This window comes from Dreissena polymorpha, chromosome 2 (genome assembly GCF_020536995.1).
Source record: "Dreissena polymorpha isolate Duluth1 chromosome 2, UMN_Dpol_1.0, whole genome shotgun sequence".
Taxonomy (NCBI): domain Eukaryota; kingdom Metazoa; phylum Mollusca; class Bivalvia; order Myida; family Dreissenidae; genus Dreissena; species Dreissena polymorpha.
In genome coordinates, this window is record NC_068356.1 from 44,927,356 (window position 1) to 44,943,247 (window position 15,892).

General features: G+C 36.1%; 1 protein-coding gene across 1 annotated transcript in view; it reads right to left on the reverse strand.

The window, feature by feature from the left end:
• Positions 1 to 4,732: 4,732 nt before the first annotated feature.
• LOC127869703 (ATPase family AAA domain-containing protein 5-like) overlaps positions 4,733 to 15,892 on the reverse strand; it is a 38,846-nt gene continuing 27,686 nt past the window's right edge. Inside the window, exons 21-22 of the mRNA XM_052412359.1 lie at positions 14,326 to 14,484; positions 4,733 to 4,979 (exon numbers count right to left, since the gene is read on the reverse strand). Of these exons, the coding sequence (XP_052268319.1) occupies positions 4,901 to 4,979; positions 14,326 to 14,484 (238 nt within the window). The 3' untranslated portion in view covers positions 4,733 to 4,900. The remainder of the gene's footprint in view (positions 4,980 to 14,325; positions 14,485 to 15,892) is intronic.

Sequence of the window (15,892 nt, forward strand, 5' to 3'; positions counted from 1 at the left end):
GGATGATAACTCAAGAACGCTTAGGCCTTGGATCATGAAACTTGATAGGTAGATTGATCATGACTGGCAGATGACCCCTATTGATTTTCATGTCACTAGGTCAAAGGTCACAGTGACCCGAAATAGTAAAATGGTTTCCGGATGATAACTCAAGAACGCTTATGCCTAGGATCATGAAACTTCGTAGGTAGATTGATAATGGCTGGCAGATGACCCCTATTGATTTTCAGGTCACTAGGTCAAATTGACACGAAATAGTAAAATGGTTTCCAGATGATAACTCAAGAACGCTTATGCCTAGGATCATAAAACTTGATAGGTAGATTGATCATGACTCGCAGTTGACCCCTATTGATTTTCAGGTCACTATATCAAAGGTCAAGGTCACGGTGACCTGAAATAGTAAAATGGTTTCCGGATGATAACTCAAGAACGCTAATGGCTACGATCATGAAACTTCATAGGTACATTGATCATGACTCGCAGATGACCCCTATTGGTTTTGAGGTCACTAGGTCAAAGGTCAAGGTGACCCGAAATAGTAAAATGGTTTCCGGATGATAACTCAAGAACGCTTATGCCTAGGATCATGAAACTTCATAGGTACATTGATCATGACTCGCAGATGACCCCTATCCATTTTGAGGTCACTAGGTCAAAGGTAAAGTTCACGGTGACCCAAAATAGTAAAATGGTTTCCGGATGATAACTGAAGAGCGTTTATTCCCAGGATCATGAAACTTGTTAGGTAGATTGATCATGAATCGCAGATGACCCCTATTGATTTTCAGGTCACTAGGTCAAAGGTCACGGTGACCCGAAATAGTAAAATGGTTTCCGGATGATAACTCAAGAACGCTTATGGCTAGGATCATGAAACTTTATAGGTACATTGATCATGACTGGCAGATGACCCCTATTGATTTCACCCAATGGCTGTCACTACAACGGAGAGCCCATATGGGGGGCATGCATGTTTGACAAACAGCCCTTGTTGTATTAACAATGCAAACAAACAACGTGCAGTGTATATATCGGCCGGGAAATTAACATCTTCCAATGACAGCTGGCCTATATACTCCAGAGTTGCATTACACGAAACGCTGTACATAATTGAGACACATCTGAATTCGGACGTAAATATAACATCCGCAGTGAGATATTAGTAACAACCAACCTTTGAAACAAGGCCTCTTGGGTGTTTCAAATTACGTGTTCCCTAATTGCGGACGTACGAAGAAAAAAGGAAAAGTTGTGGATGATATATGCAGTCCCATAAGAACCAATTTCCTGAAGTTCACTCGGTTCCACAGATCCGCTCTTTGTCAACATGTGAATGCAATATGGAAATTCGGTCTACGCCAGACACGCAACATAGAACAAATCATTATCTCGCTAAGGTTCAATATACCTAACACGAACATACAAACGTTTTTGACAAATCGTCGGTCCTACTAAACTTTGTCATGGAATATTCTCCAACCTTATCAAAGCATAAAACATTTTAAGTATTAAAACTTTTTAGAAAAAGAAACCTCTTCTTAACTTTTAATCAGTTAAAATAATGGCTAATTAATCACACCTGATATTGGCTTTTACACATCATGTTTAGAACTACAAAGTGCCATTTAATTTTTCTATTAATTATTTATTCCATACAAAATTACATTCCATGAGCATTAAAAAGAAAAATATTAAATTTAAAACTCCAATATATCAAGATCTGTACCAAGACAGCGAGCTTGACTTTTCTACCTCTGTCATAGTGCAATATACGTTTGTCAGTCAACTGATATAATGAGCATACGGACATATTTAACATTGATTATCTGTAGCAGTTATACATGTTAACCAAAAAGTGAACATGTATTATGAAAACAAGTTTGACCATTCAAATAAACTAGATTTTCAACTTTTAACAAATTAATTTAGTTGAATCTAATTGAGTGTGAAAGCAAGGTCTGCATTTTAGGAACCTACACACAGAGTATTAGCGCAATGTCTGCAAATAATCAAGTTATTGAGCAGAAAACATTTTTCTATTTCACCCTTTCCCCATACAAAGCAAAGTGAAAATGGCTTTTGCAACCAGCATAAAACCAGAACAGCCTGCGATGAACTCGCAGTCTATTCAGGTTTTATGCTGTTTGCTGCTTATCAGTATCTAAGGGTTTGGAAATGAAGCCTTCAAAACTTTAATCTAGTAAAAAAGGTCTGTAATTACATTTAACTTTCTAAGGGACTACAATTGCGTCAAAATTTCAAAATACGTATCTAAGTAGTAAAGGGTTATGGTACAATGACCTTGACTCAACTGGCCCAAAATGAGATCCCACTAAAGGTCTGCATAAAAGCTACCTTCAAACAATGTCACAATACCCCCATTAGAACTTGGTCAGGATCTCATATAATGACGCTGAACACATGTTATAAGTTCCTGATGTACAGCTATAGTAGGAACAGAGATATGGAGATGTTGCAAATTAACCATTTTCAGAACATTTGAGTCTTGTTCTGAGAAAACTGTACATAATGCATATGGGTAAAGTGGCGTCCCAGATTAGCCTGTGCAGTCCGCACAGGCTAATCAGGGACACTTTCTGCTTTTATGACATTTTTTGTTTAAATGAAGTCTCTTCTTAGCAAAATTCCAATTTAGTTGTAAAGTGTCGTCCCTGATTAGCCTGTGCGGACTGCACAGGCTAATCTGGGACAACACTTTACGCACATGCATTATGCCCAGTTTTCTCAGAACAAGATTCATGGATGCCACAATTTGGGTGAGCAGTACAGCTCCGACTATTAGTTGAATAGTGGAGCTAACAATCACATTACACAAAATAATTTTCGTTTCTACAAAATAAATTAGGCGTTATATACAATAGTAAACATTTACAATTTCTTACAATCATAATTATATAGGTTCACTCTTACATGCCTAATATCTATCATTCTCACATTCCAATTAAAACAGCTTTCAAAACTAGAAATGATAATTAACACAACCCTTTATGCTGTTACCTGTCAGTTGTCCTTAAAAACAAATACACACCTAAACCCACCTCCTACAATTTCATTTGTGCAGTATTGAAAATAAAGGCTTTTTGGTTACAAAACATTGATGAATCATTTCAATTTCAACGTCAACTGATACAACGTTTTACTAAGTTTGAGTATGCTGCTATTTATACATTTCTGAAGGCTGGAAAACAAAAATAGTTCATAAGCAGAAAACCTTAATCCAATATAAACAAGAGCACCGCCTTGCGGATGGAGACCGCTCACTTATTTTCTTTTTAAAGGTGAAGGGACTCTCAATTTCAATCACAAAGGAGGGAGGGGTGGAGTGAAGAGGGGTGTATAGTGTGGGGGTGTGGACATTTATTAAATTATCTTCCAAAAATGCGAAAAAAAATGCAAAAAAAGAAGAAAAAAAATTGGGTGGGGGTGGGGGATTCTTGGGTGCGATGGTTGGACGGTATTTCAAAAATAAAATAAAAATAAATATTTGTTTTTTAACTGTTTAAAAAAAAAAATTTGGGGTGGGTGGGGTTGGGGGGGGGGGTAAAGTGTGAGGGTGTGGTGGTCATTTGTGAGATGATCTTAAAAAAAAAATTAGGGGGGGGGGGGGGGGTGATTCGGGCACGGGGGATGGTTTGGGTGGAGTCTATTGTGGTATGTCAGGTAAGAGTAGTTTTGTCAAAGTATCAATCAAATCTAATCAAGAGAGTCAAGGTCATTCAAAGGTCAAAGTAAAATTCAACTTGCCAGGGACAGTAACCTCATGAAAGCATGAAAGTATTTGAAGTTTGAAAGCAATAGCCTTGATACTTTAGAAGTAAAGTGGATCGAAACACAAAATTTAACCATGAATTCAAAGTTACTAAGTCAAAAAAGGGCCATAATTCCGTAAAAATGACAACCAAGTTATGCAAATTGTCCTTTTATAGTACCCTTATGATAGTTTGCCAGTGTTCCAAGTATGAAAGCAATATCTATGATACTTTAGGGGTAAAGTGGACCAAAACACAAAACTTAACCAAATTTTCAATTTTCTAAGTATAAAGGGCCCATAATTCCGTCCAAATGCCAGTCAGAGTTACATAACTTTGCCTGCACAGTCCCCTTATGATAGTTAATAAGTGTTGCAAGTATAAAAGTATGAAAGAATTAGCTTTGATACTGTAGGAATAAAGTGGACCTAAACATAAAACTTAACCAAATTTTCAATTTTCTAAGTATAAAAAGGGCACATAATTCTGTCAAAATGCCAGTCAGAGTTACATAACTTTGCCTGCACAGTCCCCTCATGATAGTTAGTAAGTGTTGCAAGTATGAAAGCAATAGCTTTGATACTTAGGGAATAAAATGGACCTAAACACAAAACTTAACCAAAATTTTCAATTTTCTAAGTATAAAAAGTGCACATAATTCTGTCAAAATGCATGCCAGAGTTATCTAACTTTGCCTGCCCAGTCCTCTCATGATAGTAAGTAAGTGTACCAAGTTTGAATGCTATAGCATTGATACTTTCTGAGAAAAGTTGACCTAAACGCAAAACTTAACCGGACGCCGACGCCAGCGCAAAGGTGATGACAATAGCTCATTATTTTTTTTTCAAAAAATAGATGAGCTAAAAATAATCTTGCCGACAAAAACACAACGAATTAAGTGAATTGTTTGGATAACAAACCTAATTAATTCCTGAACAAGCAACATTTAATACCCAACCTATTTTTTCCCCATTTATTATATGAATCAAACAAGGCTTCTATGAGACAATCTTAAGACAATATTGAACTTAAAGCTGACGGAATACATGAAACCCTGAGAAGTTTGGTGCTGCTATTAATCTACGGAACACGTGACAGTTGGAAACAGATGTCAATGAAATAAGGGATCACAAAAATGTAGTTGCCATGGTGACCATAGTCTTCTCCTTCAGGGGCCAACCAATGCTGTCAAAGTAGTGGTGAAATCTGCAGAAGAGAAAAAGTGCACACAGTTGTAACAGTTCCCATTAGCAATTAAATTGCCGGCAACAGCAGGAATAATGGAATGAAATGAATTTGCAAAACTAGAAAATAAACAAACATGCACTGGAAAAGAACAGTTTTTTCAACTATTTGCAGGTGAAATAAAAAAGCATGGGTATTTGCACCTATGTTTATATGCACTTAGCAAACAAAATCATTCTTATTATTTTCAGTTAACTTATAAAACAAAGGCATTTTGTACTTCAGCAGATGAACTGACAATAAAGAGCATTCATTTTAACTATTTTCAGGTGTGCTAGAAAAACTGGGGCAATGTTATGAACTAACTTAAGGTGCGCTAGAAAAACTGATTTCAGAAGCAGTCAAAAATAAATAAGCCACACCATGGGACAACAAGGCTTAATGCATGTACATGAAGTGTTGTCTCAGTTGAGCCAGGGCAGTCTGCACGGGCTTAACAGGGACAACAGGTAAACAAACCCATAACAGCCGAAAGTGTTGACAGTGTTTAGCCTGTGCAGACTGCACGGGCTTAACAGGAACAACAGGTAAACAAACCCATAACAGCCGAAAGTGTTGACAGTGTTTAGCCTGTGCAGACTGCACGGGCTTAACAGGAACAACAGGTAAACAAACCCATAACAGCCGAAAGTGTTGAGCCTGTGCAGACTGCATTGAGCCCCATTCTCCCACAGCATGGCTCCAAAGCAGTTTTTAACCACCTTGAAGTACTCTGGGACAACAAAGGCATTCATGAGAACAGAAGCAACATTGTGTGACATATGAAAAGCAAAATACGTGCCATAATGTAAAAGTCAATATGTTTGGCAGTTTTACCTTTTTCCATTTGTGCTTTTTTGAAAACCTTGAATCAGCAGAAATGCCCATGATAAAATCATCTTTAGCAGAAGTATACATCAAAATCATACATATGAAAAGATTTGTTGGGATACATTTTAATCCAATTAACATTCTGTTAACTGCTTTTCTCAAATTAAGGACTGTAAAGTCAGTTTTAATTAAAATACATCTGACACACAAAACATTGTTTACACAATAAATGTAATCCTCTGTTAAGGCAGTTATGTTCTATCCAGGTATGTTCCTTATGTTCTATCCAGGTATGTTCCTTAATTACACACAAAATAGTACAATTGAGTATGCATGGAATTTTCTGTAAGTTTATTGATAATAGGAAACTGGAAACATGATCAGAAAGTGACATGGCTAGATGTCTACAAAGATCCTTGGTACACCATTGAAGCAAATTTCGTAAACCCAGAAAATTCCAAGTAAGTGAAAGACCCGATGATTGAATCTAACTTTGCCTCATTTGAACTAAACCAGCAAAACTCAACACATGTTTCACACTTATACCTTAAAACATTGATGTTTATTTAAATTAAAATGAAATATAAAGAAATTTAGTAGAAATGAGAGACACTCGAATTGGCCAATTAGTTGCCTTTGAGGAGGGATGACCAATATTTTAGGGTATTGAATATAACTTTAAAATGCATTTGCTATATTGCATTGCCAGAGTGATCCCTTTCACACAAAAATCTGCTTAGAACACGTATAAAAATAAAATGTTATGTATTAATAAAGTATCTTGATTGTGGGCATATAAAACAGTTTAGAAAACATTAGCGGACAATTAGCAAATCCCCATTTCTTTTTATAGACTGGATATATTAGTTTAGTAGTGTTTTAATGTACAATAAAAATAACCCCAAATGCAGTCTCAGAGTCAGGTTGGTTGACTGGTATGGGTTTACATCTTACTACACAAGCATGTATTGATGTGAAACTGTAAACAGTCTCAGAGTCAGGTTGGTTGACTGGTATGGGTTTATATCTTACTACACAAGCATGTATTGATGTGAAACTGTAAACAGTCTTAGAGTAAACTTTACGAAAATGGAGCAGAAGAAATGTACTGTATTGAGCTTTGTATCACATGAAAAGCAATCAAATGAAAATATTTCAATGTAATGCAGTTTGTACAACAAAGAAATTAAACACAGTTTGCATGTAGAAATCAGCTAGTTTCCCTTTACTTAAAAGTATTGTGAATTATTGTAACAAGAGCACCGCATAACTGGTGCCATGCTCGGCTTTTTTTAGAGGTCAAAGTGACCTTGACCTTTGACCTAGTGACCCAACAAGAGATGTGTTTGTCAGAAACACAATGCCCCCTACTGCGCCACTTTGAAATAAAATTTATATTTATCATTTGGCAGGTTTAGACATCATCTCCCTTTAAAGCTTTATTACTTCCCTTGGAAATTTTTTTTTTGGGGGGGGGGGGGGGCAGTCAAAAATGACCAAGTCAGATACAATGACAACCAAGGCCTGTGATTTATCAAAGAGATCATAGCCAGAGTTCATCATGTATGTATGGACATAAGTCCACTGGTATTAAATGAAAACTAGCATTCACAAATTAGAACAGGTAAGAAATGATAATTATATCAAGAGATGTGCCTCCCATGCGCCGCTTTGAAATAAAATTGCTATTTATAATTTGGCAGGTATAGAAATCATCTCCCTTTGAAGCTTACTACTTCCCTTGAATTTTGTCCAATCCAACCGGGGTGGGGGGGGGGGGTGGGGGGGGGGGGGAGTCTCAGTCAATTATGACCATGTCAGACACCACTGACAACCAAGGCCTGTGGTTTAAAATAGAGCCAGAGTTGATCATGTATCTATGGACATTAGTCCACAGGTATGTAATGAACATCAAAGAAATTATAATTAAATAATTTAAAAAAAAAACTTTGACAAATCAATCAAAGTTATAAATAATCAAAATAATAAATCTGTACAGTAACTGTGAAAAGAACTTCAATTCTTGGTAAGGATATATATAATATGAGATTTATAATTATATAAATTACTTCCCTTGAAAATAATTGTCTCTAACAAATCTCTATTTTTAGTAGCAAATAATTAAAAGCCACTACCGTGACTGTGATTGACCACTCGAAATGTGCAGCTCCATGAGATACACATGCATGTCAAATATAAAAAGTGGCTATATTGAATATTGAATAATTATCTCCCTTTTTATCCCCGCCGAAAAAAAATTCGGAGGGGATATAGTAATTGGTCCTGTCCGTCTGTCCATCCGTCTGTCCGGCCGAAACTTTGTCCGGAGCATAACTCCAAATCTACTTTAAACTTAGAATATAAACAGATGGCATCTAGGAAAAGTGCAGTGACCAAGACCCATAACTCTATCTACCTTAGTTTTTGAATTATCTCCCCTTTTATATAATTTTCAAGTAAATTTTTGTCCAGAGCATAACTCTTAATATACTAAAGGGATTTACTTGAAACTTGATGGCAAGTAGGAAAAATGCAGCGACTAAGAACCATAACTCTATCTACCTTAGTTTTTGAATTATCTCCCCTTTTATATAACTTTAAAGTAAATTTTTGTCCGGAGCATAACTCTAAATCTACTAAAGGGATTTACTTGAAACCTGAAATATAAACAGATGGCAACTCGAGAAGTGCAGTGACCAAGAACCATAACTCTTTCTACCTTAGTTTTTGAATTATCTCCCCTTTTATATAATTTTAAAGTAAATTTCTGTCCGGAGCTTAACTCTAAATCTACTGATGGGATTTACTTGAAACTTGAAATAAAAACTGATTGCAAGTAGGAGAAGTGCAGTGACTAAGAACCATAACTCTATCTACCTTAGTGTTTGAATTATCTCCCTTTCTTTAATTTCAAAGTAAATTTTTGTCCGGAGCATAATGAATTATCTCCCTTTGTTTGTTTTTACAAATATTCTACTCTCTAAAACAAATGTTGTTATACAAGCCAACACATTTCGGCGGGGATTTGGCACTACTGTGACTAGCTCTTGTTAAATCTTATTACTTCCCTTAAATTTGTACTTTTTTCTGTAGACTGTAAAGGATGACCTTGACCTTTTACCACAATGTGTTTGTCAGAAACACAATGCCGCCAACTGCGCCTCTTTGATTTATTTAAGAACAAGCAAATTCGTAGAATTGATATCCCCCGCAACATATGCTTTGTTTGAGGATGGGTGCAAATCGGACGGATGAACATACTGACAGATGGACGGACGGACGACAATAACTCAAAACTAAGACAGAGGAAGGTTCTTGAGCCTTCAAAATTTATTTAGGTGAATTAATAAGTTGTGGGTTTTCCACAAAAACATTTAATGTTTATATACACTCAATTTTCAGAGTGTTGCAGAGTGAACACAACATCTGTTATGTTAAAAAAGATATGGCTCCGGACACAAAAGTGCCTATAGTAAAAAGCATTTTTTCCAGATACAAAGGGCCATAACTCTGGTTTTAACAGATGGTGTACAATGCCATTTGGCGTGAATCATCCTCTTATGCTTATATATACTCATACGAAGTTTCAATGAAATACGCCAAAGCACTTCCAAGATATGGCTCCGGACACAAAAGTAACGGACGCACGGACAGCGCCAAAACAATATCCCTCCGCCTCTGGCAGGGGATATATACTCATACCAAGTTTCAATGAAATCCGCCAAAGCACTTCCAAGATATGGCTCCGGACACAAAAGTGCCTATAGTAAAAAGCATTTTTTCAAGATACAAAGGGCCATAACTCTGTTTTTTTACAAATGGTATACAATGCCATTTGGCATGCATCATCCTCTTATGCATATATATACTCATACGAAGTTTCAATGAAATCCGCCAAAGCACTTCCAAGATATGGATCCGGACACAAAAGTGCCTATAGTAAAAAGCATTTTTTCAAGATACAAAGGGCCATTACTCTGTTTTTAACAGATGGTGTACAATGCCATTTGGCGTGCATCATCCTCTTATGCATATATATACTCATACGAAGTTTCAATGAAATCCACCAAAGCACTTCCAAGATATGGCTCCGGACACATAAGTGCCGGACGGACAACGCCAAAACAATATCCCTCCGCCTCTGGCGGGGGATAAAAATATATACCAGAGCTCCAGATAAGGTTTTGTGAATTTCTTAACGTTACTACCAGATTTTCAAAAAAAATTCTTAACTCTGAAATTTTATTCTTAACGTTACTACTAAGTTTTGGAAAATAATTCTTAACTTTTCTTAATGTCCTAAAAATAAATAATAATGGTTATTTTCTAGCAAAAAAAATCAAAATAAACATACTAGCAACTTTATTTATACGAGTTCAACAGTGTCTATTCAGTATTTTACAATTTTATTTTTCAAATAAACTTCATATGCCCAAACTGTGCTTAGATTGCATGCCTTCGATGAATTTTTACATATTTCACAATTAAAACAAGTCTCCCCTTCAATCTTTTCAACGATAAGCCACGGGAATTGTTCCTTCCACTCGTTCAATGTTTTTTTTGTGCTTAAGTTTGGACCCGTCGTGTCGCGTTTTTGTTTAGCTTTTCCGACTGTGTCGGCAACTGAACATACAACATCGTATAAGATCTTTTCTATAATGTCTTTCTTTACATTCAACTTCGGCTCACTTTGCCTACAATATGTTAAAAGCGTGTTTTTGCACGATTTGCAGTTTTTTAAGACGCTCTCTGGGCGCCGCCATTGCTTTTTGACAGATAGACTGTACACGCCGCTTTTATTGAAAAAAAAAAGCGCTTTGTTTAATAAACCCGATAACCATTCTATATAAGCACCGAAAAGATCTTTAATACTCGAAAAGAACTCAATGCAAATCGATACGAACCGATGTAAAAACAATATTTGTAACTTGATTTTGTAATTCTTAATGGTACGACAAGATTTTAAAATAAATACGTAACGGACTTGAAAATAATTCGTAATTACGAAAATATGACCCTTATCTGGAGCTCTGTATACGTGGGCAGGTCAGATAACTATGTCCATTTAAAGCTTATTACTTCCCTTGACTTTGTTTTTTTCGACCCTAGACCTTGAAGGATAATGTTCACCTTGAAATTTTACCACTAAAAATGTGCAGCTCCATGAGATACACATGCATGCCAAATATCAAGGTGCTATCTTCAATATCTAAAAAGTTATGGCCAATGTTAAGATTTTAGCACGACGCCTACGGCGGACATCGGACGGCAGACGACGAGCTGGCTATGACAATAGCTCGGGTTTTCTCCAAAAAACAGCCTCGCTAAAAATCATGACACTTTGGTTTCAATTTTAAGAGACATTTAACAATGATCGACTTTGGTAAGATCTAGTTGAAACATATCTGTACCTGAATGGTATGACAAGAAGGTATGTGAAAAATGATTGTTAACAAGAGTATGCTAGCTCACTGCTAAATAAATATAATTTCAGTTATTTGTATTTAATCTTACCAGTGCAATAAATATAAAATTCTTATTTAATTACACCCTAACATAAACTATGTACCCTTACAACTTCATATTAGGGGTCCCACGCCACCTCAAATACATCTTGCAACATTTTGTTTCTTTAAACTGGTTACCGGTTTCCAGGAGTGGAACAAATTACACTATGTCATGTATTCAAAATTAAGCATGGACTATCTCCAAGCTACATGAGTCAAAACTTTGTAACTCAGGATTCTGTTCATACTTATAGAACTAGGTCTAGTGAACATGTGTCATTTGGGCCTCCAAAGGTTAAAAGTTTTGGGATTAAGTCTTTTGCTTACCAAGGATGTAAGTTATGAAACATGTTACCTCCACATTCCCACTTTCGATAATTTTAAAGGAGCGGTAAAGAACCACTTTTTAGAATTGTGATTTTTTTCCTATTTATTTTTGTTTTGTTTTTAACTCCTCACTAGACCCAAGAGTAATGTGATATTATTTTATTTTTAACATTGTGCTTTTAGCCTGAGATAACTACATAGGTCAGTTACTATAAGGTTTTTCTGTTTTATCTTGTTACAGTGTCATAATCAATTGAGCAACAGCATAAGTTAGTCATCTTTATAACTACCTTTGTTCTTTCATATTGTAATGACTATTTTTATTTTGTTTTCATCGTCAATGCCTCTCTATGTCAGACCACCATCAGTTGAAAGCACCACAATGGAAACAAGAGATTATCATCTCTTTTTTGTGTCATCCTTGATATTGATGCTTACTGACATGGTTTATCACACAGCATTTCATTTATAACATAATTTAAATGTTGTTACATTTTAATGTATGTATGTGTTGTTGTATTATGTTATGCTGCTCATTATCGAAATAAATCTATCTATCTAAATCTATATTACCATGGCTGCGGCATTTGTTGCAACCCTTAAGTTTGCATTCACAGAGTCTGTTCTATATGGGCCTAGTCCTCAGGAAACTGGGCTTAATGCTTGTTCGTAAAGTGTCAGCCCAGATTGCAGACTGCACAGGCTAATCAGGGACAGAACTTTTTTCCTTAACTGGATTTTGATTTAGAAGAGACTTTCTAAGAATAACAAGAGATGTGTTTGTCAGAAACACAATGCGCCCTAATGCGCCGCTTTGATTTTTTGTGTGACCTTTGACCTTGAAGGATAACCTTGACCTTTAACCACTCAAAATGTGCAGCTCCATGAGATACACTTGCATGCCAAATATCAAGTTGCTATGTTCAATATTGCAAATGTTATGAAGAAGGCTAATGTTTTGGTTAAAGTTTTGGGACACAGACACATACAATGACAGACAGGCAAAAACAATATACCCCCGATCTTTCGATCCGGGGGCATAATGAAGCCATATATTTTACCTTGAAGGATGACCTTGACCTTTCACCACTCAAAATGTGCAGCTCCATGAGATACACATGCATGCCAAATATCAAGTTGCTATGTACAATATTGCAAAAGTTAGGACGAAGGTAAACTTGGAAAAGTTATAAAGAAGGTTAAAGTTTTGGTTAAAGTTAGATACGTCAGAGAAAAGACAATATTACTAAATAAATGAAGACATATATTTGAAATTCGACCTTGAAGGATGACCTTGACCTTGAGTGGAAAAGTTATGCTCAATGAGATACACATGCATGCCAAATATCAAGTTGCTACGTTAAATATGGGAAAAGTTATGAAGAAGGTTTAAGTTTTGGTTAAAGTTAGATGCCTAAGAAAAAAGACAATATTACTAAATAAATGAAGCCATATATTTGAGATATGACCTTGAAGTATGACCTTGACTGGAAAAGTTATGAAGAAGGTTAAAGTTTTGGTTAAAGTTAGATGCGTCAGAGAAAAAAAATGTTACTAATTAATGAAGCCATATATCTGACCTTTGACCTTGAAGGATGACCTTGACCTTTCACCACTCAAAATGTGCAGCTCCATAAGATACACATGCATGCCAAATATCAAGTTGCTAAGTACAATATTGGAAAAGTAATAAAGAAGGTTAAAGTTATGAAAAAGGTTAAAATGTTGGTTAAAGTTAGTTGCGTCAGAGAAAAGACAATGATACAAAAAAAAATGAAGCCATATATTTGAAAATTGACCTTGATGGATGACCTTGACTGGAAAAGTTATGAAGAAGGTTGAAGTTTTGATTTTTTTATTGACCTTTGACATTGAAGGATGACCTTGACATTGACCTTTCACCACTTATTATGTGCATTTCCATGAGATACACATGCATGCCAAATATTAAGTTGCTACATTCAATATTGCAAAAGTTATGAAGAAGGTTCAAGTATTGGTTAAAGTTTTGAATTATTTTATTGACCTTTGACCTTGAAGGATGACCTTGACCTTTCACCACTCAAAATGTGCAGCTCCATGAGATACACATGCATGCCAAATATCAAGTTGCAACATTCAATATTGCAAAAGTTATGAAGAAGGCAAAAGTTTTGGTTAAAGTTTTAAACTTTTTTATTGACCTTTGACCTTTAACGATGACGTTGACCTTTCACCACTAAGAATGTGCAGCTCAATGAGATATACATGCATGCCAAATATAAAGTTGTTACGTTCTATATAGCATAAGTTATGAAGAAGGTTTAAATTTCGGTTAAAGTTTTGGGATACATATATTTGACCTTTGACCTTGAAGGATGACCTTGACCTTTCACCACTAAAAATGTGCAGCTCCATAAGATACACTTGCATGCCAAATATCAAGTTGCTATGTTCAATATTGCAAAAGTTAGGACGAAGGTAAAAGTTTTGGGACACACACACACACACACAGACACATACAATGACAGGCAGGCCAAAAACAATATACCCCCGATCTTTCGATCCGGCGGCATAAAAATTCCCTTAATGGGGACAGTGTTGTCCCTGATAAGAATGTAAAGACTGCATATGCATTAAGCCCAGTTTTCCCAGAATGAGGATCATATTTGCAATAAGAATACCTTCGTTTTGTGTTTACAAGCTGCCTAGCCTGCTCCGTGCGACAGACGTCTCGAACAAAGGGGAGGTAATCCAGGTGGAGCGTGCGTCGACTTGAGTGGGTCAGTAGAGGCAAGTTGTCCACAATGTTATCTGTGGCAGAACAGTAGTCTGCAGGGGGACTGGAAAAGTAACAATGATTGAAAACACATTTATTTAATAAAGATACAATTCTTGGAATATACTCACATTTACAAAAAGATGTTACAGCGATTTTCCTCCTTCTTTATAAAGTACCGGTAAACGGTACTTTCCCAATCGAACGAAAATTCCCAAATTCCCAAAACGGTACTTTCCCAATCGAGCGAAAATTCCCAAATTCCCAATCGGCATCTGGAAAAATCCCAATCAGCGTCCGAATTTTTTCTCAAAACGATAGAAAGTTTCGTAAAAAAAACAACTTTCGGCGAGCGAACAAAGAAAATCGTATAGTTGTGTGTAACCACGCGCTTGATTAATTTCGGGTTTTATTATTCAGCGCATTCAATCAATAGAGTTGTTACTGTTTCCGGTTCTTTTGCCAGGCAGCCAGCGTACTGTTTTACGTCGGTTTGTAACCTTATCGTAGTTTGAAATGAGTCATAATAGCAAATATTATGCCAAAAAACCAATCAGAACCATCAATCACAGGACACATTGACAGCAATAATGATGCTGTGCAGGGAGGGATGCAAGCAACTGAGTGATGATTAAACATCAAAGATTGTTGAAATTTCACAAAAATGAAAGAGAGAGACATTGCTTTAAAAGAGATTAAAACAACTAGTAATTGATTTGGTGTGTTCTTTATAATATTTTGTTATTTATATAAACTTTATAACTTAATGGTCATTAAGGCATGCCTGCAAATGATTATTTAAATGGGTATGTTCAATTAAGTATGAACTGTATGATGTATTCAATAAGACCCAAACTTCACGACGCGATTTTCCCAATTTCAGGATTTCACGACTCAATTTTTCCCAATTTTGAGGTTTTCACGACTCAATTTTTCCCAATCGGACCGGTACGGGTACTTTTCCCAATTGGACAAGGAAAATCGCTGTGTTAAAACGTTCTTAAATAATAACAAGAGAGCCATGATGGCCCTGAATCGCCTACCTGACTAACCTTGCTACATCAACTTAAATTCTATCAGACCCTTATAAATCCCAAACCAGATTTCATTTATACATTCTGACAAAAGACGTGATGAAAACTGTAACCTCCTTCATCTACACAAGGTTTTACTAGCATTGGCCCGGTGACCTAATTTTTGACCCCAGATGACCCATATATGATCCAAAATCAGATATTATCAAGATAAACATTCTGACCAAAGATAAACATTCTGACCATATTTCATTAAGTTCAGATGAAATCTATGACCTCTATTGTCTACACATGGGTTTTCTATGATTTAACCTAGTGAACTAGTTTTTGACCCCAGTTGACCCAAATACAATCCCAACCCAGGTTTCATCAAGATTAACATTCTGGCCAAATTTTATCAAGTTTGGATGAAAACTGTGACCTCTACTGTCTACACAA